The sequence below is a fragment of the Dama dama genome, chromosome 2 (genome assembly GCF_033118175.1).
Source record: "Dama dama isolate Ldn47 chromosome 2, ASM3311817v1, whole genome shotgun sequence".
NCBI lineage: Eukaryota > Metazoa > Chordata > Mammalia > Artiodactyla > Cervidae > Dama > Dama dama.
In genome coordinates this window covers 13,069,079-13,091,719 of record NC_083682.1, presented here as the reverse complement: position 1 = coordinate 13,091,719, position 22,641 = coordinate 13,069,079, and the positions used below count along the sequence as shown (strand labels likewise).

At 43.3% G+C, this 22,641-nt stretch overlaps 1 protein-coding gene across 1 annotated transcript; it reads right to left on the bottom strand.

Annotated features, from left to right (window-relative positions):
* Positions 1-10,432: 10,432 nt before the first annotated feature.
* Positions 10,433-19,202, bottom strand: LOC133066330 (pregnancy-associated glycoprotein 1-like). The gene is made up of 9 exons (XM_061157307.1): positions 19,102-19,202; positions 17,888-18,038; positions 16,793-16,910; positions 16,575-16,693; positions 15,187-15,380; positions 14,144-14,260; positions 12,463-12,604; positions 12,277-12,375; positions 10,433-10,582 (listed from the first exon to the last, which is right to left on the bottom strand). Exons 1-9 carry the CDS (start codon positions 19,200-19,202, stop codon positions 10,433-10,435), a joined length of 1,191 nt encoding a protein of 396 aa, XP_061013290.1.
* Positions 19,203-22,641: the final 3,439 nt, after the last annotated feature.

The window sequence follows — 22,641 nt, the reverse complement described above, 5'->3', positions numbered from 1 at the left end:
GTTAATTTTTTCCCAAAGTCTTTCCATTCCTATTTTCCATGTCTCTATTTAACATACTCAATATCTTCAGCTTCATGAATAGAAGGCTTATTGTTCTAGTAAGCATTTTAATGTCTTTCCCTGCAAATTATGTAATGTATACTTTAACTGTATTTTTACTGATTTTTCCCTCATTATAGATAGTTTCTTGCTTCTTTGTATATCAGATTTTTTTTTTCTTTTTAAATGTCTTTATTTATCTTAGAGGATAATTACTTTACAATATTGTGATTGACCTAGGACAAATACTTTCACAATTCATATGGAAATTTTAAATTGGATATTGGATATGGTCATTTTTACCCTTTGGATGCTGGATATTTTTTAATTTTTTAAAATTACTCCTGGTGCTGTTTGCAAACACCGTTAATTTCTGGGAAACAATTGTATTTTTGAAGGCTTGCTGTTCAGTTTTGTTTGTTTGTTTGTTTGTTTGTTTTTAGCTGAGATGAGACCAGCCTTTAGACCAGGTTTACTCTTCCCCACTAGCAAGGCAATATTGTCTTCAGGGCCATACTGGTATCATGGGAATATGAATAATTTGCATGCTGGTCGGTGGGGACACAATTAGACCTGGCTCAATTTGAGACTCAAGGATTGCTCCCTATAATACTGACCAGTACTATCAACTGCTGAAACCTGGAGGGGTATCCCCTGTACACTGCCACAGATCTCTGTATGTAGCTCTCTCCTGTGAACTCTAACTATCTAGAGTCTCAAATCTCTCTTCTTGGGGAGACCATTTGTCTCTGCCTAGATATCACTTCCATGGATGCGTTGGAAATTATTTCTAGAGTTGGGGCAATTGTAGAACTCACCTTGCTTACTTCCCCACTCAGGAATCCATTCTCTGCTGCCTGATGTTTGATGTAACAAACTGCTCTTTCATTTATCTTGTCTACTTTGGAGTTGTTTGAGACAGGAGGATAAATATCTCCTTTATTACTTTATGTCTACTAAAATGGAGGTCCCCCTGCAATCAGAACTCACTGAATGCCTTGTGAATGCTAGGCACTGACTTCTGTGCCTGGGTGCAGACTTGACTGGGGATATGTGTTGGGGCCTTGGGGAGACCCAGTCTTGCTGGAGAAACAGGCCAATTACAAATAGCATTTGCTATGGGGTATGTTCAGTTCAGTTCAGTCCCTCAGTCATGTCCGCCTCTTTGCAACCCCATGGACTGCAGCATGCCAGGTCTCCCTGTCTTTCACCAACTCCTGGAGCTTGTTCATTCTCATGTGCATCGAGTCATGATGCACATCTAACCATCTCATTCTCTGTCGTATTCTTCTCCTCCTGCCTTCAATCTTTCCCAGTAATAGGGACTTTTCTAATGAGTATGTTCTTCACATCAGTCGGCTTAAGTATTGGACCTTCAACTTCAGCATCTGTCCTTCCAAAAAAATATTCACGATTGATTTCCTTTAGCATTGACTGGTTGAAACTCCTTGTAGTCCAATGGATTCTCAAGAGTCTTGTCCAATACCACAGTTCAAAACCATCAATTCTTCATCACTCACCATTCTTCATGGTCCAATTGTCACATCCATACACAAAAACTTGAAAAATCATAGCTTTGATTGTACTGAACATTTTCAGCAAAGTAGTCTCTCTTTTTAACAATTTTGTCCAGTTTTGTCATAGATTTTCTTCAAACGAGCAAGCAACTTTTAATTTCATGGCTGCAGTTATCGTCTGCAGTGATTTTTGAGCCCCCCACAAATAAAGTCTCTCACTGTTTCCATTGTTTCTCCATCTATTTGCTATGAAGTGATGGGACCAAATGCCATGATCTTCATTTTCTGAATGTGGAGTTTAAGCCTGATGTTTCACTCTCCTTTTTCACTTTCATCAAGTGACTCTTAAGTTCCTCTTCACTTTCTGCCGTGAGGGTGAGTCTCCTGCATATCTGATGTTATTGATGCTTTTCCCAGCAATCGTGATTTGAGCTAGTGCTTCATCCAGTTGGGCATTTCACATGATGTACTCAGGATATAATTTAAATAAGAAAGGTGACAATGAAAAGTTGTTGCTGAACCATACAGTGATTCTGAGATTCTTGGCCTCCAGAGGCAAAGAATTCAATCCAGGGCCACAGATGAGGCTTGTTAGCTCAGAGCTTTTGTGTCATAAAGTTGTATTAAAGTATAAAGTAGATAGAGAAAGCTACTGACATAGGCATCAGAAGCGGGCAGAAAGAGTACCCCCTTTCTAGTGTTAGCCATGGAGTTATATACTCGCTAATTAGTTATTACAATGAATCAAAATAATGTCTGGACATTGTAAATACCTCAATAGACCTACTCCCATAATTTACACCTTAATATAAGAGGATTAGCCAGAAGGTTTTTTTCCAGAGACTTTCCCAAAGGAGGATACTTTATTGTTATATAATCCTAAGGAATGTAGAGGGATGAAAGAAGTTTGTCCTTTCTTCCTCCTTGAGAATTCCAGACTTCTCTCTCTTTGGGGACTCCTGGACTTCTTATCAATCTGCCTAGGGATTGACTCTCTCAACAATATACAGCCTTTGCATACTCTTTTCCCAACTGGAACCAGTCTGTTGTTCCATGTTCAGTTCTAACTGTTGCTTCTTGACTTGCATACAGATATCTCAGAAGGCAGGTAAGATGGTCTGGTATTCCAATCTCTGTAATTTTTCCACAGTTTGTTGTGATTCAGAGTCAAAGGCTTTTGCATGGTCAATAAAGCAGAAGTAGGTGTATTTCTGGAATTCTCTTGCTTCTTTTATGATCCACTGGATGTTGGCAATTTGATCCCTGGTTCCTCTGTCTTTCCTAAATCCAGATTGAACATATAGAATTTCACAGTTCATGTACTGCTGAAGACTTGCTTGGATAAATCACTTTGGTAGAATGTGAGATGAGTGCAACTGTGTGGTAGTTGAACATTCTTTGAAATCGCCATTCTTTGGGATTGCAATCAAAACGACGTTTCCAGTCCTGTGGCCAATGCTGAGGTTTCCAAATTTGCTGGCATATTGAGTGCAGCACTTTAACAACATCATCTCTTAGGAATTAAAATAACTCAACTGCAATTCCATCACCTCCACTAGCTTTGCTCACAGTTATGCTTCTGAAGGCCCCCTTGACTTCACATTTCAGGAAGTCCAGCCATAGGTGAGTGACCATATCATCGTGGTTATCTGGGTCATTAATATCTTTTTTGTATAGTTCATCTATATGTTCTTTCACCCTCTTCTTAATATATTCTGCTTCTGCTAGATCCATGCCATTTCTGGCTTTCAATGGGACCATCTTGCATGAAATGTTCCTTCCCTACCTGAATTTTCTTGAGCAGATCTCTAATCTTTCACATTCTATTGTTTTCTTCTATTTATTTGCACTGATTACTTAGGAAGGCTTTTTAAAAATCTCTTCTTGCTCTTCTTTGCAACTCTACATTCACAGGGTATGTCTTTCTTTTCTCTTTTGACTTTTGCTTCTCTTCTTTTTAAGTTATATGTAAGGTCTCCTCAGACAACCATTTTGCCTTTTTGTGTTTCATTTTCTTGTGGATGGCTTTGATGTGGTAGGTAGAGATCAAAAAACAAGGATAATTGCATCCAGTTCCATTACTTCATGACACATACTTGGAGAAACAATGAAAACAGTGACAGACTTTGTTTTCCTGGGATCCATAATCACCACACATTGTTACTGCAGCTGTGAAAAAAAAAATACACTTGTTTCTTGGAAAATAAACTATGAAAAACCTTGACAGCATACTAAAAAACAGAGACATTCCTTTACCAGTAAACCTCTGTATAGTCAAAACTATGTCTTTTTCCGGAAGTCGTTGGTGGATGTGAGAGTTGGACCATAAATAAAGCTGAGTACCAAAGAACTGATGCTTTTGAACCGTGGTGTTGGACAAGACTCTTGAGAGTCGCTTGAACTGCAAGGAGATCCAACCAGTCCATCCTAAAGGAAATCAGTCCTGAATATTCTTTGTTAGTACCAATGCTGAAGCTGATCCTCCAGTACTTTGACCACATGATGGGAAAAACTGACTCATTAGACAAGACCCTGATGATGGGAAATTTTAAAGACAGGAGCAAAGGGGAAGACAGAAGAGGTAATTGTTGGGTGGCATCACCAACTTGATGAACATGAGTTTTAGCAAGCTGTGGGAGTTGGTGATGGACAGGGAACTCTAGCGTGCTGCACCCCATGATATAGCAAAGAGTTGGACATGACTGAGAGAATGAACTGAACTGATGTACAGAGAGCAAACAGGGAGCAGCAGAAGTCTTTGGGGAAGGAGGAAGGAATGATTCCTGGATAGCTGAAAATGATGTGTCGGCAGGCCAGTTCAAGCTGGAGAAGCTGTAGGGAAGCAATTCTATGCCAGGTGAAGAGAATGGTAAGAGAAAGGCAGGGTGGCAATGCTGGGATTTCCCAGAGGACAAGATCACTTTTCTAGTAAACTTTATCAATGTTCCATTTTGTTATATGATTGGAAACATGAGTTTTGTTTTGGAAGTGGCAGAGCAATATTCAGTGGAAGGACTGATGCTGAAGATGAAGCTCCCACACTTAGGTCAACCGAAGTGAAGAGCCAGCTCATTGGAAGAGACCCTGATGCTGGGAAAGATTGTAGGCAGAAGGAACGGGATCAAAAGGATGAGATGGTGCGTTGGCATCACCAACTCAATGGACATGAGTTTGAGGAAACTACACAAAATAGTGAAAGACAGGGAAGCCTGTTCTGTTGCCATACATGTAATCACAAAGAGTCAGACATGACTTAGCAACTGAACAATACCAATGAGAACAGAGGGTCCAGTGAAGCCTCTGGCCCTGGTAGGAGTGGAGAAAGATTTAGGTGGAAGGGGAGGCTTCCCATACTCTGGTGCATGCCCTTGAATCCAAGGCAAGGAGCACAAGATATTGAATGTGTTACCAAACATCATTTTTTTAAAAAAACAAGAAACTGTTTTTTTGCAGGAATGAGAGCTTTGATGGCATTGTGCTCTAGATTTTACTGAGAGATGTAGAAGGAAACTGGAGTGGGCTGAGTCTGCAAATTGCAGGTGACCATCTTCTGGAGGTCGAGGCATGTGGTGTGCACTAGGTCGAAAACGAATCCAGAAAGTGTCCCTTCTGGAGTGTACATGCTTACATATCCATTTGTTGCAGCAGATTATTTCAGTGGTGTTTTGGGGCAAGAAAGAAATTCATGATTGGTGGTTTGCTTTTGTCAATTCCTGTGGGTAGTTAGATGAGTCAGTGTCTGGTTACTTCACTGCATGGTTGGAATCATGCTTGGGAAAGAAAACTAGATGAGGTCCACACATATTTCTTCGTTAAACTGCAAGCATAAGAAGGTTTCTAAGGCAACTGTAGGTAATTTCAACATGAGGGGCCAAATGGGGACAGTTTCCTTTAACTGGCTGAGATTGGATTGCACAAGTTGCCATAGTTGTTGCTATGACAAGTAGCCATAACAGCTACTTGTTGTTATGCTGGAGATATGGGAAACTGACAAGATACCAAAACCTTACAACTCTCTGTGCACTGCAATTTCAGGCTAGAAGTAGTTGGCAAGGAAATGCTGACAGGTAAGGCTATAAGGGAGTAATCTGTGCCAGTAATCATTAGCTCTTGTTGGAGCCCAAAAAAACAGAAGCATCGACTCAGTCAGACTTCTGTGTCATGTTTCAGAAATAGAGGTCATTTTATTTGAATAAATATTTAGCCTTGGGGATGTCAGCCATAACCTCTAAACAGAAGAATCCCTTCTCCCCGGGTGGGGTAATAATTCATATTTGTTCCAGACTCAGGAACCCAGAAAGCCCTCCCAGTGCCACTTTTTCTCAGCAGGCACACATGCAATATAGAAGGTGGAATTATCATCATGGCACCCATTTTCCAGATGATAAAACTGAGTTTAAGGGAGTTGATCGAGTTCACACACCTATACACATGAATCGCCATGCAAAAACCCAGGGCAACAGTCCTCAATTTGTGTGTTTTTGCTCCACACCCACTGGGAGTGGTTGGTGGTCATCTGGCAGAATGCTTAGGCAGAAGCAAGCAATATTCAGGCTTAAATTGAAGAAAGTAAGGAAAACCACTAGAACATTCAGCTATGACCCGAATCAAATCCCTCATGTTTATATAGTGGAGATGAAAAATAGATTCAAGGGGTTAGATCCGGTAGCCTGCAGAACTATGTATGGAGATTTGTAACATTCTATGGGAGGTGGTCACCAAAACCATCCCCAAGGAAAACAAATATAAGAAGGAAAAGTGGTTGCCTGAGGAGGCCTTAAAAATAGCTGAGAAAATAAGAGATGTTAAAGAGAAAAGTCAAAGGCAAAGATATACTCAATGGAATGCAGACCTCCAGAGAAAAGCAAGGAGAGATAAGAAAGTCTTCATAAGTGAACAGTGCAAGAATTAGAGGAAAATAATAGAATTGTAAAGAGTATAGTACTCTTCAGGAAAATTGGAGCTACCAGAGGAACACTTCATGCAATCTGGGCACAATAAACAACAGCAAAGTCAAAGACCTACTAGAAGCAAATGAGAGTAAGTGGAGGTGGCAAGAATCCCAAGAGGATCTGTACAAAAATGGTCATAAATTCGGGATAGGGATGATGCTTGGGTCACTCTTGTAAAGCCAGATATACTGGAGCATGAAGTCAAGTGGGCCTTAGGAAGCATCATTACAAACAAAGCTAGTGGAGGTGATGGAATTCCAGCTGAGCTGTTTAAAGCATCCTAAGGAATGAAGCTTTAAAACTGCTGCATTCAATATGCCATCAATTTGGAAAACTCAGCAGTGGCCACAGTGCAGGAAAAGGTCAGTTTTCAACCAATCCAAAAGAAAGACAATTTCAAATAATGTTCAACCTATCATACAATTGCACTCATCTCACTTGCTAGCAAGGAAATGCTCGAAACCCTTCAAGCTAAGCTTCAACAGTACATGAACTGAGAACATCCAGATGTACAAACGGGTTTGAGGAACCAGAGATCAAATTGCCAACATCCATTGGATCATAGAGAAAGCAATAGAATCCCAGAAAATCATTTCCGTCTGCTTCACTGACTATGCTAAAGCCTTTCATTGTTTGTGTGGACCACAACAAACTGTGGAAAATTCTTAAGGAAATGGGAGTACTGCCAGGGTCCAGCCTCAGCAGGATCCAGGGATACCTTCAGGATGAACGGCATCGGTGAGACAGAGAGAGAGAGAGAGAGAGAGAGAGAGAGAGAGAGAGAGAGAGAGAGAGAGAGAGAGATAGAGAGAGATAGACAGAGAGACAGAGAGAGAGACCAGACTGGGGTGTGTGCAGCAGGGTCTGGCATTGCTTTATTTTTACCGTAGCTTTTATACCCTAAATATAGTACATTTCTAAGGGGAGGTGAAAGATAAGCATACAAAGTTTAGGTTAACATTATGTCAATTTGTCCTTTATGAAACCAGGGTGTTTTCTGCATTTTTTTTTACTGAACATCTTCTTTCATAGTGGATCTTTGTACATTATCATCTGGCCTTGGGGCCTATTAACATTTTATGACTTAGGTGAAGGCAAAGCTGTTTTCTGTAGTCTATTCTTTATTGTTCTATGTTGCCTTGAGTTTAGGAGAAAACAGAAAAGTTGCAGTCCCATGGTATAGCAGGTTGTAACATAGTAGAAATACAATCCTATTAACACAAAGGTCAGACTTTTTGCAGAAGTTTTCAGCTAAATTTATCTAAAACAGTTTGCCACACAAAGACTCTGTGGCTCTGGTGAGGCAGCCTCTGTTTTAGCACTCTTGGTTAAAATTAACAATTATCTTATTGTTTCTACACTAGGGCTAAACTCTTATTTTTCTAAATCCTTAACTATATTAACAAGGGTTTCTACTGCACAACCTCAGCAAAATAACAGCAATAAAACATTGATCCAATAACCACATTAGAATTATATTTTTTGTGTTTTCTAATAGGGCTTTTTCACCCCCTGAAGGGCTCTGTGCCTATCAGGGCCTTTTGTGTGGTCAGGTTCTTTACGCAGTTCATGATTAAGGTGTTGTGAGCAGTCATGTGCATTAGTACACATTTGCCGAACAAGGCAGATTGCCAGCAAAACGGTTTTAATTGAAACGTTTCCTTCATTCCTGGCCCCTTCATAGGGAACCAGCATCCAGGAGATTTATTAATTAGGGTTCTATGTTGGTCTTTATTGAGTGAAAGAAGAACAGGAGAGCTCTCGTCAGGGAACGCAAAGATCTGCAACAGGATGAACAAGGACAACAGCAAGACGGGGAGGATACAGGGTGGGGTAGAGGCCGGGGTCAACCTGGAGGGTCCCTTGTAGCCTGAACAGCCTTGCATTTCAGGTCTTCTCCTCATGACCTGGTCATGAGTGGGATCGCCCATAATGGCTCCTGGCAGAGTACCAGATCACCTTACCTGTCTCCTGAACAGTCTGTATGTAGGTCAAAAAGTGGCAGTTAGAATCAGACACGAAACAACTGAAAGATTTAAAATTGGGAATGGAGCGTGACAAGGTGTACATTGTCACTCTCGTTATTTAACTTCTATGTAGGACACATCATTCGATATGCTGGACTACATAAATCCCACGCTGGAACCAAGATTGCTGGGTATCAACATCCACAGATATGAAGATGACACCACCCTAATGGCAGAGAGCAAAGAACTAAAGAGCCTCTTGATGAGGAGAGGAGATGCAAAAATTGGTTTAAATCTCAACATCCAAAAAACTATTCACAAAAAAATACTCAACATTCATGGCATCCAACTCCCACCACTTCAAAGCATATAGATGAGGGAAATGTGGAAACAGTGGCAGATCTTATTTTCTTGGGCTCCAAAATCAGTATGGACCTTGACTGCAACCACAAAATTAAAACACACTTGCTCCTTGGAAGGAAGAAAGGCTATGAAAAACCAGGATGGTGTATTAAAAAGCAGAGATTCACTTTGCTACAGAGGTCTGTAGTGGCAAAACTATGATTTTTCCAGTAATCATGTATAGATGTGCTATCTGGAGCATAAGAAAGGGTGAATGGTAAAAAACTGAGCTTTTGAATGTGGTGCCTCAGAAGATTTTTGAGAGTCCCTTATACAAGGAGATAAAACCAGTCAGTCTGAAAGGAAATCAACTTCTGACCCATGATGTCTCAGCTGAGGCATCTACTGAGGGCCTCCAGGTGGAAAGAATGGATACTTCCACTGCAAAAGTGCCTGAACATGGCAGGTTCAAGCAGACAGTTTGTAGCTCCACGGCCGAAGGAAGCTCAGAAAGGCTGAAGGCTCTGTGTACCCTGGGTCCCCCGATACATGCGTTGCATTCTCCCCAGCAGCATTGGACACCTAGGAAGGGGCATTCTGGTCCCTGGGGTAGGGGCACGGCTCAGGGATCCACTGGGGCCATCACTTACCAAATAGGAATGGAAAGGGCAGAGCAGGCATATGTGGTAGAGAGCTGGTGAGTGGAGTGTGGGAACAAGAGGGAACCAGCTCTGCAGGAACTACCTCACCCAAACTCTCCTGGAGGAGAAGCCCAGTGATAAGATTATCTGAGATGGGACGAAGAGAGTCTATTTCATTACCCCTTAGAATTCCTCTGAATGAGGAGGTGGTGGAGTTGGTGGGTCATCACGAACTCTTCCATGGCCTAGACCATCCTCCAGTCACTATCCTTGGGGCTGCTTGTCCCCAGCTTCAGACATGTAGTTCTGGAGGAAACTGAGAATCATGTGTGCTGCTGGGTCAGGGCCAATGATCATGTAAAGCCAAACATAGGACCCCATGGTCCTGCCAGGATGGCTGATCTGGTGCTGTTCAGGTGATCTGAGGTGGGGCATTCAGAGAACACACTTGAACTCTGATATCTCTGAGCTTCTTTCCTTACCAGGTGGTGCCTTGGGGATACAAAACCCTAGGGCAGGTAGCTTGGACTCCCTCACTATGTGTAGAAGCCTTAAGGAAGAAAGTTGTCAGGCTAAGATCATCAAAGAAGAGGGAAGGGAAAGAGTGAGGGTGAGAAAGAGAGAACTGATGATTTCTGATTTCTTGGGTCCAGTCCCTGAGATCTTTGTATTTGCTCTGATTCTTGTGTCCTGGATTCCCAGAATCATTTCAATGAGTCTCCCTTTCCCTTGAAGCCAGTTGGAGTTGGGCTCCTTTCAATTTTGATTCAGACTTGGTTCTAGATCTTTCACTCCCAAACAGAGAGGCACCCATTTGTTTCAGCACCATTATGAGTGAAACCCTTTATTCTTTACTGAGAATAGGGTGTGCAGACCACCAAATGCAGTTCATCAGCATACTGGGCAGGAGTGCCCTAAGTGTGAGTGAGGGTGTGTTAGGAGTGGCCTTACTGATTCCTGAATCACTCCAAGTGTTACACTGCCTGTGCCAGGCCAATCCTGTCATTTCCTCGATCATAAACCGAGAAGTACTGCCTCAGGAAGACGACACCCACGATCCACGTCTCTGCAGATGTACCCTCTGTGTCCGCTTCAAGGTTGATAGAGCAGTCGTGGCTAGAATGCTGGGGGAGTCAGAGACACACATCAATCAGCCTGAGCCCTTATCAGCGAATCCAATATCCAGACCGAACACCATTCTTGGTTTTGCTTTCCCCTTTTGGTAAGTATCAAGTGGTTTTATGAGCTTCAGGGCATGTGAGAGTTCATCCAAAAACAAAAAGGGCCCATACATGTGGCTGCCATGAGGAAGGGTGTGGTGAGTGGAGGACTGGGAGTTGGGGAAACAGTGGAATGATAAACAACAAAGTCCTACTATAGAGAGTAAGGAGCTATATTCAATATTCAGTGATAAACCACATGAAAGAGAATACGAAAAAGAATGTATATTTTTTATGTGTATAACTGAGTCACATTGCTGTGCATTAGAACTTACGGTGACACTGAAGATCAGCCACACTTCAGTACAATATTTAGAAAAGAACAAGAGTGTCCCCTGGTTCCCTTCACTCCCTGTTTCTTTCCTTCTGACTCCTGTTCCTTGTTTTGTCTACAGTGAATGCAGGTCCTCTTCCGCCATCCTCAAAATCTAAACTTTATTAAAAAACTTTATTTTGTATTGGAGTATAGCTGATTAACCATATTCTGAATTTCAGGTGGACAGTAAAGGGACTAAATTGTATGTACCTATGTCTCCTGGACCCAGAGATACCCCTTCCATCCTGGCTGTCATATAACTGATTGGAGTTCCCCATGCTATGCAGTATCTCATTGTTGGTTATCCATCTTAAATATAGCAGTGCCCACAACACGTTCTTGAAGACTTAACTCAGGAACTCTGGGAAGCCTCCTTCTGCCCACACTCACCCTCTTTGGCCATTCCAGGTTTGACTGGGTAACTTACTCTGGTTCCCCATTCCCACTGGTCAGTCAGTAGCCCTCAACACCCTTAGTAAGTCCCCAGTGCCCCAGTGCAGAGTACCTTGGGATGCCATTTGCATGGAATCCAGTGCAGTGTTGCCTAGAACCAAGAAACCCTCCATATGGCTCTGTGAGTTTGAGGTTTTAGAATTCCTGAAATTCCCTCTGTTCCTCGAAGCCTTCCTTGAGCCCATCAGCCTGCTATGTACTCCCACAGGGGGCTGACATGAAGCCTCCACCCTGTGCCGGGGCTGAGCAGTCACTGTGAGCCCTTTATTCACCTTAGTATCCAACATCCCCACAGAGGGGTCGGGTACCCCAATTCACAAAGGGCGCACCTGGCCAGAGCAAGGGGAAGAAGCAGCCGAGATCTAGGCTGACCATGTAATTTATCATCCAAAGCAGGAAAACTTTGAGAAGGGAAGGGAGACTGTTAATTTATGCTGGGACATCACACTGGGATTGTCCCCAGCCATTCTACTTGTAACCTGGCCTATTTCAGGGACTGTTAGCACTGACTTTCTCATTCATGCACCTAAGGGTTCATATTGAACTGAAGCTCTCTGAGGACTGAAGGCCTCAGTGTTCCCCTCGCCTTGTGACTCCCACTATGCCAGCATGGTGTGGCGTCTCCACATTTATTTCAGGATGATCAGTGTTCCAGACGGCCCTTTACTCTCAAGTTGTTGGTTCTGTGGGAGACATTGGCCCAGCCACAAGGCTCAGAGCATCTGCAATGGTGTGATATGACATGCAGATGGTGCCCTCCTCCCAGCAGCAGCCCAGGGGATCCTGCAAGCTCCAGTTTGAGAACCAACCCTCAGTATTGTCTCCTCACCTTGATGATGTAGGCTTGAGCTGGCAGTGGGTAGTTGATGCCGTTGATGGTGAAGTCAATAGAGGGCAGGTTATTGACCGCAGAACAAGAAACATAGTGCTATTAGAGAGAGAGGGAGAGAGGTTGGCCCTGGAGATCCTTGTTGTGTGTGGATACTGGGAGTGACCCTGGGGCATGACCTTTCACCTTGGAACCCCCTAGCTTGGCACCGAGGAACCTCAGGATCTTATCGACCAGTCTTCTTGGGCCGATGATCGATGATTCCCCGGTGTCCACAAGGGCCTCACAGCCGCTATAACAAGCAACAATCTGTCCTTCCATGGAGATGCTGAGAGACAGTGGAACAAAGAGGACATTGAGGTCACTCCGAGTCTCCCCAGAGCTGCTCCCTTCCTGTGTGTCTCCTAAACAGCCCTTTGTCTCTTGCCCTGACTCTCTTCATCTGCTTTCAATATGGCAGCTCCCTTGACATCCTTGACTGCAGTAGTTGAATACACCAGGATCTTTGGTACCTTGAAACTAGCTGGCCTTCCTTCCTAGAAGACTCCTCTCCCCTTTGACTATCAAATGTCTTCTCATCTTCCAGATTCCAGCTTAATTGTCATGGATTCAGGGAAGTCTTTCCTGCGGTGTTTATCAGTCTCCTGTCTTTGTCACTCTCTGTAGACCCTTCCCCACGACTAGCATGTACCAAAGTCACAATTCACTAAGTTTGTGTGTGTCATTTATGTGCATCTGCCTTCTTAGATGTGAGGGCGAGTTTTATTCTCATTGCCTCCCTGAAGTGCCTGGCACACAGTGGATGCCCAATGTTTGTCTGTTCCATGAGTGAATGAAGACTGTGAAAATAATGAGGAACATCTAGAGAGCTGTATCTGGTACGGAACAAATAATGGGTGGAACACAGAGTGAAGATGGAAATTCACAGGGGCAGCAAATTCTCATTGTAGGGGGAGAGAGGGGCTCCTCTGGAGAGGGTGTCTCCCATCACTATTCCTAAAATCAGCTCAGACCCTGAGATGCTGGCCAGGAAATACATGACTAGCCCACGGAAACTCCAAAGGACAGGTCAGCTTTTGTCTGAGGGTATCACACAGAATCCTATCAGTTATTGCCTCTTGTCCTCAGGTCACTCCTGGATCCCACCTTTCTGATTCTTTCACTTATAGCCCCTGCCCAACTCTCTGCCCAGGGATGTGGGCTGTCTTTTTTATTAGTTGTTTTCACATCTTAAGACTGCAGCCAACCTCTCTCCACTACTGGGTAGCTTCTCCATAAGGAGACCAGTTTTCCCCATTTGCTGAGGACTTTCCCTGTTTGTAAACTGAGACTCATCTGTACTGAGAACTTCCTTGGTCCAAGGTAGCCATGGACACTTGGTGATCTTATCATACTGCTGTCCAGGCTGGTGAAATCCTCCCTGACCCTGTTCACCAGACTGCAGAGTCCTCTGACCATGCTCCCCGCCTCACAGGGCAGTGGGTGCAATGCTCTCTCAGCTGCACAGACCTCTCTGGACCCTGTGAGGACCCTGGTCAGAGCGCTGGTCAGGAGGCCTGTGGATTATGAACCCATGGGCTGTTTGTGTATCTATGTGCTTGTGTGTTTGTTTGTATGTGTGATTGTATGTATCTTTGTGTGTGCTTCTGTGTCTCTGACTAGCTATGCATGTTTATATGTGTCTCTGTGTATGTGTATATGTGTCTGCTTGTGTGTTTCCATGTTTCTGTGTGTCTGTCTGTGTCGTTGTGGGTGGTGTATATGTTTGTGTGACTATGTGTTTGAGAATCCATTTATGAGTGTCTGCCTGTGTCCATGTACAGATTTGGAGCATCCCTTGGGCTGACACTCAGAGGGAGAGGCTTACCGGTCCATGTGGACACGCCAGTCACCTGGTTGGATCAACGGTACCCAGTTGAGCGCTCCCTGGTAGTAGGATTTATCCACCCCACCAAACATCACCACACTGCCTTCTGGCTTGCTCCTATAGAGAGATGACAGCGGGGTGATCCTTGGAGGATGATAACAGCAGCACTGTCTGAAAGCTTTGCTTCTCCACACATCAAGGCCCTAATAAGGTCCTCATCGACAGATGCAAATATCGAGGCTAGGAGTGATTGAAAATCAGACTGAGGTCAGTTACTCAGTAATGAGTGGCACAGAGGAGGTTAGAAGCTGAGTCACCTGGCTGGGCTCCAGCCACTATATCTTCTGAAGATGCCCTGGACCTCCTGTGACCTGAGAGCTCAGACACTGTCAGAGGACAGGATGCTGAAGCATTTTCGCTTTCCCCTTGTCCACTTTGTCATTTTTCTGGAAAGTCAAGGCCTGGGAGTGCTAAGGGTGTGGGATCAGGTCACCCAGAGTTGGCTCCACTAGCCTGTGACCTCTACTGTCCAAAGGGCCCCACACTCAGAAGGGACCCCACAACTGCTCTCCCTGTCTTGAAATGCCTACCATTTCTTGAACAAGGGTCCTACACCTTTTTTGTGTTTCCTACAATTTTGTTTTTCACTGGCTTTTGCAAATTGGGTAGCTGGTACTGGGCTCACAGTGAAATGCTAATGAGGAAGGAAAGCTACCCACCATCCTTCTTCTTCCTTATCAAATTCATAAGGAAATCCTCATGCTTTTTCCTTCCACTTGTTTCCTGTTGCCTCTCATTAGTCTTCCTCCTCACTCATCCCGCTAGACCAAGTTACTGATCTTGAGCCCAGGAGCAGGGTTATGTTCCAATAAAAGGTTATTTCTAAAAGCAGGTGGTGAAGCCAGGTATGGGCCTGGGGCCATAGTTACCTTGGGTTAGATTATCTTTCAGGATACTTCTTTATCATGTGTTCTATAAATTTCCTACAACTGAAATCAAATTACATCTAATTTGGAGAAACGGATTGTCCATCTCAGACTTACTTGCTCAGATAGAAGGCAAAAACTGGCTCAGAAATGGCACCTTGATTCTTCAGGTTGTCAAAGATGGGGATGCCTCCAGTGAGAGATATGTTGGGGTAGTTCAAGCCCAAGACACCATCAAAAGGCATTCCCTCAAACCCGGATTGCTCCACGCTTAAACCAAATTGCTGGTCAGTAATTACAAGGTCCCCAATCTGCGGGAGAGAAGAGTGAACCCGCTTACAGATACATGAAGTGGGGCTAGGACTGAGCTGGGGTGCATTGCCATTAGATCCTCAGAGAAGAATTGAGGCTGGGCTGTGTCTTCAGTGGACCTCACACAGTTAGACCAAACTGGGAGGGGAATTTGGGTTCCATTTGGGAGAGGGTATGAATTTTAAAACATCTGCCTCTCTGAAAGACACCACCTGAGTGAGTCAAATTTGCCTCATGGCTTCTGTACAGGTGGGACAACCAAGAGTCAGGCCAGGACCCATTGGTGTCCCGTTGTGGACAAAATGAGCCAAGAGCACGGTAGCCTTCTCTTTGGCATCACTGTGACCTAATGACAGGAATGGACTGCTTTCTCTGTAAGGTACTGTGGATTCTGCATCTGTCCAGGAAGACAGAAGCCGAAAACACAATCTTGCTTGTAGGGATCTATGAAATGACTGCCTGCGGATTCACTTTTGGGCATATGTGTGTCTGTGTGAGTGTGTATGAGAGAGAAAGAGAGAGGGAGGAACTACTCAAGTAATTTGGGGGCAACAAGCCTTAAGTTTTGTTGGACTCTGAAAGGCCCCCTAGAGTGAGAACTCATTTATGAGGCCCCCTAACTTCTCAGGCCTCCAGTTTCCCAGTCTGGATACCTGAAGCCCTTGACTGCTCCGAAGGTCCCCAGATCAGTTTTATTCTTTCCCCAAACACCCCACAGCATCTTCAGTCCTGAAAAGTCAGCCGAGCTCCACTGTTTACCACATGCTTGTGCTCAGCATGGCCCTTGCTGTCTGCACCTCAGTTTCCTCATGTCACATGAGCTAATCAGAGAAACTTCTGTGTGGGTTTGTCAGGACTAAACCAGTTATCACCTGAAAGTGCCTGGAACAGTCTGTGAATATAAAAGTGGGTTCCTTTTTCCCCTCTTCTCACTCCCAGCAAAATGAACCTTGAACTGCTCATGGGCAGAGAAGCTGCAAGTCCCCATCTCAAGCCACTCTCTGGGTTAGCTAATCTGTGTGCTCGTGTGTCACCACAGGCACTGCCTTCCCAGGGACAGGATCCTGTGGGTAAGATGGCGATTATCTATGGGAATTAGGCTAGGAAGGGTCCTGCCAGAAGGTCCTGCATCTGTTTTGCAAGCAGTTGTTACTCCATAGCCAGTCCTGACTCAGCATTTGTTACACTGTTACCCGAACGGTGTCACGACCAACAACTCCCTTCATCCTCCTACGACCATGTTCAATGCTGAAGATCTTTCCGATAGGCAGGAATGTGGAAGACTCAATATATCTGAACATAACATGTGAGGCTGCAGACACAAGAGATAAGTGTTATCAGGGGCCAAGGGTGCAAAACAGGGTGGCATGGCAAGGGAAAAATGGTCTGGGTAAGGGGTGTCTGTACTCACAACAGCTTGGGCTGGTGCAAAGGATGGAGGGCACACACAAGTCAGATGAGCCTGTATCAAAGACAACCTGTAATTCCTGAGGGGGTGTTCCAATGGTGATGTTACCCACATAGACCATCTACAGGGACAAGGAGTGAGTGGGTTAGTGCAGAACTGACTACCCTCTATTCCCACACACATGCCTCCCTCTGGATGTTACATATCTCTCGAGATCACTTTCTAACCACCATGCAGCTCACTGACGTTGGTCCCAGAGGTGCCTGCATTTGATATATTTTTCCTGTGCTGCATGGTAAGCAGGATATTGACTCTATGACCAGGCGTTGAAGTGGTACTTCCTGCATTGGAAGCAGAGAGTCATAACCACTGGATATCCAGGACCACTAGACACCCAGGGAAGTCCTGGTGACTTCATTTGAGAAGCTCTGTAGTCTCCTCCAACCCAGCCTTAACACTCCCTTCTCCAGGAGGTCCTTCTTGATCAACCTCAGCCACTCCCTCTAAACTCAGACCACATCCAATCAACACCATAGAGTTGACCCTTTCATTTGACATGTATTTACTAATACGCCTATCTCTCAGGCTGGCATGAGTATTCTTGAAGACAAATTAAGCCATTTTTCTACTCTAAAAACAGTAACCACAGTATTAGATACTTATGGCTTTACACGGAATACAGGTTCAGTATCTTATTACAGCTGTGGTTCTTGCATCTGTGGAACCTGAATTTCTCTGCCTGGGGATTCACAATTGCTTTGCCTTTGGTTCTACCATTTGATCAGTGATGGTTCACTCTTCATCTGTAACTGACTGACTCAATTATTTCAGAAGGAACAATCTCCCTCAAACTAATGACTCATCTTTGACACAGAAATGGATATATACCTGCCACTTGGTAAATGCCAGGCCCAGTCACAAAGACCAACAGTTGAGAATGAGAGTGTTTTCTCCTCTGGGTGAGGTCCCTGTTTTCCAGTGTTTCTGCCTCCTGCAGGAACCCCACCACCACATCCCACCTGGCACCTCCAGATGAGCTCCGGTGCTAGGCTAGAGCTCCAGGGGGCGCTGTGGAGCATCATCCCCCCAAATACTCACATCCTCGAAGTTTCTCAGAGGTTGAGTAGCTATATTTGAGCCAGGAGAAGTAGTCTGGTACAGTCTGTAAGAGTGTTCCTTCAGGAAATTGTTCAGCATATTATTTTCACTGCGGGTTTTTCTCATGATCTTCACTCTCATTAGAGGTATACTTTATGGAGCATTTGGCAAAGAAAACAAAGAAGAAGCTACAATTAGTTGTCAGTGTTCAGGTAAAACTGTCATTGTAATGGCCCCGTGTATTTTCTAATCATTTTTATGAGGCACGTTATTATCAGAATTTTATGCATATAGCATGCCAAAGACAGGTTTGATTACAGGTGCTGTTCTGCACTCTGGGATAAGCCATATGACCATGTGGAGTCTCAGTCTCCACCTCGGTAAAATGGTGAAATGTAACAATACAAACCCTCCAAATAGAATATCTTGGGGATAAGTGAAGTGATTGATATAAGGTACCTGATAAATAGGAAGTCTCAACAATGACAGGAATTAGCATTGCTGTTTCCATCCCACTGTATCCTTCTCATAGAACCTCAAGGAAGAGGTAGAAGGGGGACTCTTATGCTCTTTTACAAGGGAGAAATTTGAAATGCAAGAGGTTACTGAGTTTGCTGTGGTCACACTGCCTGTCAGATATAAAACTGTATGTAAAACAGTGTATCATTCTCCAAGTTGAAAGAGATGAGGGGGTTGAAAAAGAATCCAGGAGATAGGGAATAAATAAGGGAAATTCAGAGGCTCGAGAAGGAAGGATGAGTCAAATGAAAAATTAAAAGAAAACAACACAGAGAGAAATACACTCACAGAGAATTCCAAAGAGAAGGAGAGGTAAATGATAGTGATACAGAGATGCAGACATAGACATATACACACTGAAGTAGACAGGGAACAAACAGGACATGTTGAATAAAATGTAGAAAAGTGCTATTCCACAGGATATCTGCATAGACTGTGCACTGAACAGTTGTAAGGAGTTGGATTTTCAATAGGTCATGACTGGACCCCAAGAGTTGTGCAACCATGTAAATCTACACCAAGACCCTTGGAATCCACAGTTCCTAAAGCAGGGAACTTATCAATAAGTAAGGGTTGAACTTTAAGACTGTCAGGGAAATTTCATTCCCATCTAAACTTGATGGGTGGAAGAATAATCAGATGAAAAGAAAAATCTGAGAAAGGAAGATGATGCAGCTTACAGTCCCCATACTTACTTGACTATGCACTCTGAGAAGGCCACCAGCCCGAGGAGCACAAGCCACTTCATGCTTCTTTCCTGGCTCCAAATACTCAGGGAAGTTCGGGTTCTTAGCATGTAGTGGTGACCGGGAGCGCCTAGTTATATATGCTCTGACATGCCCTATTTTTCCCCTTTATGCCACTAATAGATCTGATAAAAACACAAAGCTTTCGATAAAATCTTTACCTTCCTCAGTGTCCTTGGCAAGTGGACTTTGAAGCTTCTCAGAATACAGACAATTGAACTGTAATCTCTTCCTTGAATCTTGGCTGGAAAATCTAACTGATCTGCATGGACATCTAAGGAGACAGAGAAGCTTGCCTACTTGGAGATAAAACTGCTAAGAACATCATGAAAATGATAACTAGGGGCCATCCTCGACATTCATGGTTTCATGTCATCTTCTTAGTCACTTGATGAGATATGCATTGCTGTCTTTGTTGGAGAGGAGATTGCTAGGAGGATATGTTGTCAAATGGCAGTGAAGACTTCAGGGACAGCCCAGGGACATTAAACTGGCCTTAGGTAGTGGGTCTAATGGCAGGAATCAGGGTACCTGTGATGCCAGTCTGCATCAAAGATTTACGGCAGAGCAGTACTTCCATTGCATGGGTTTCAGTATTGGAAAAAATGTCATATTCATCCACAAGATATTTTATATTGTCCAACAAACATACAAGGAAGAACTGTGTGCTGGGTTCTGGGTTAAAGGCTTCAAAGTCAAGGTTGATCAAGACAATAGTAGTCTTTATCTTACGAGAGCCAGCAGTCTAGTTCTCCCGAACTCTGGGTCCCAGGAGGCAAGAGAAATGATAGCAGAACTAGGTGGCCATGCTGCACCCTGACCCCTGGGAGCAGCCTTTCCTCCACTTCAACCGTACTGGAAAGCCAGCCAGTTGGCCATGTTTTCAACAGAATCAGAAGTTTGGATATTTATGTACAATCTACTGATATTAATGTTAGCAACTAATTTTTTTTTTCTCCCGAGAAGATAGTGGGAATGAAATCTCCACAACAAAGTGCTGGCATCAGCTTTCAGTCTCTCCAGGTTTTTTTTTTCTAGCCTTGACTTGGGAGTGCAGTGTGGACAGAGAGGAATGTAATTCAAGTTGGTTGATTTAAAGAGAGACTGAATGCCTTCTGAACATGTTTGTTTCCTTTCTATTTATTAAGAAAGATCATCGGGGACATGCAAACCAACAAATTTAACTGCTGAAGATAAATGGATATATTCCTGATATAATTTCCCACATAGGGTCTATGCCATGAATAATTTTGTCTGCCAAAGCAAACACACAAAAAAATTAATTTTAAAATGTCTTCCCAATCAAAGAAGACAAAACAGCTATGGCAATCAAAGTAAAGACAGTCGTGTTTAATGACTCATCCAGGACTCCCAGGGCCCATTCCTGCATGAGATCTATCCAGGCCTGTCCCTTGAATACAACAGGAGCCTCTCCTGTCGCCAGGTATATGTAGGTGGGTCACTGGGACTTAATCCTCATCTTTGCATATTGTTTAAATTCAGTTTTGCTGGTCAAATTCCAACAGGGGGAAAAGGACATCACTGACAAATGACACATGTGTATGCCCTTTGAACTACGGTCTTGGAGAAGACTTTTTATTTTCATTCATATTTATTAGTTGGAGATTAATTACTTTACAATATTGTAGTGGGTTTTGCCATAAATTTACATGAATCAGCCATGGATTTACATGTATTTCACATCCTGATCCCCCCTCCCGCCTCCCTCCCCACCCCAGTGCACCAGCCCCGAGCAGTTGTCTCATGCATCCCACCTGGGCTGGTGGTCTGTTTCACCCTTGATAATATACATGTTTCAATACTTTTCTCTCAAAACATCACACCCTCGCCTTCTCCCACAGAGTCCAAAAGTCTGTGCTGTACATCTGTGTCTCTTTTTCTGTTTTTCATATAGGGTTATCGTTACCATCTTTCTAAATTCCATATATATGTGTTAGTATACTGCATTGGTGTTTATCTTTCTGGCTTATTTCACTCTGTATAATGGGCTCCAGTTTCATCCATCTCATTAGAACTGATTCAAATGAATTCTTTTTAATGCTGAGTAATATTCCATGGTGTATATGTACCACAGCTTCCTTATCCATTCATCTGCTGATGGACATCTAGTTTGCTTCCATGTCCTGGCTATTATAAACAGTGCTGCGATGAACATTGGGGTACAGGTGTCTCTTTCAGATCTGGTTTCCTCAGTGTGTATGCCCAGAAGTGGGATTGCTAGGTCTTATGGCAGTTCTAATTCCAGTTTTTTAAGAAATCTCCACACTGTTCTCCATAGCGGCTGTACTAGTTTGCATTCCCACCAACAGTGCAAGAAGGTTCCCTTTTCTCCACACCTTCTCCAGCATTTATTGCTTGTAGACTTTTGGATAGCATCCATCCTGACTGGCGTGTAATGGTACCTCATTGTGGTTTTGATTTGCATTTCTCTGGTAATGAGTGATGTTGAGCATCTTTTCATGTGTTTGTTAGCCATCTGTATGTCTTCTTTGGAGAAATGTCTGTTTAGTTCTTTGACCCATTTTTTGATTGGGTCATTTATTTTTCTGGAATTGAGCTGCAGGCTTAGCTCATATATTTTTGAGGTTAATCCTTTTTCTGTTGCTTTGTTTGCGATTATTTTCTCCCATTCTGAAGGCTGTCTTTTCACCTTGCCTATAGTTTCCTTTGTTGTGCAAAAGCTTTTAAGTTTCATTAAGTCCCACTTGTTTATTTTTGCTTTTATTTCCATATTCTGGGAGTTGAGTCATAGAGGATCCTGCTGTGATTTATGTCAGATAGTGTTTTGCCTATTTTCTCCTCTAGGAGTTTTATAGATTCTGGTCTTATATTTAGATCTTTAATCCATTTTGAGTTTACTTTTGTGTGTGGTGTTAGAAGGTGTTCTAGTTTCATTCTTTATAGGTGGTTGACCAGTTTTCCCAGCACCACTTGTTAAAGAGGTAGTCTTTTTTCCATTGTATATCCTTGCCTCCTTTGTCAAATATAAGATGTCCATAGGTACGTGGATTTATCTCTGGGCTTTGTATTTTGTCCCATTGATCTGTATTTCTCTCTTTGTGCCAGTACCATACTGTCTTGATGACTGTGGCTTTGTAGTAGAGCCTGAAGTCAGGCAGGTGGATTCCTCCAGTTCCATTCTTCTTTCTCAAGATTACTTTGGCTATTCGAGGTTTTTTGCATTTCCATACAAATTGTGAAATTATTTGTTCTAGTTTTGTGACAAATACTGTTGGTAGCTTGATAGGGATTGCATTGAATCTATAGATTGCTTTGGGTCGTATAGTCATTTTGACAATATTGATTCTTCTAATCCATGAACACAGTACATTTCTCCATCTATTTGTGTCCTCTTTGATTTCTTTCATCAGTGTTTTATAGTTTTCTATATATAGGTCTTTCATTTCTTTAGGTAAATATACGCCTAAGTATTTTATTCTTTTTGCTGCAATGGTGAATGGTATTGCT

Bases quoted from the DNA above. Each gene is read 5' to 3' on its own strand.
- LOC133066330 (XM_061157307.1), bottom strand. From the start codon at position 19,202: ATGCTAAGAACCCGAACTTCCCTGAGTATTTGGAGCCAGGAAAGAAGC. The intron at 16,911-17,887 runs GTGAGTATTTGG...TTGTCCCTGTAG, and splicing joins CTCTGAGAAACTTCGAGGAT to ATGGTCTATGTGGGTAACAT. The intron at 15,381-16,574 runs GTAACAGTGTAA...TCTCTCCCGCAG, and splicing joins TTGGTCGTGACACCGTTCGG to ATTGGGGACCTTGTAATTAC.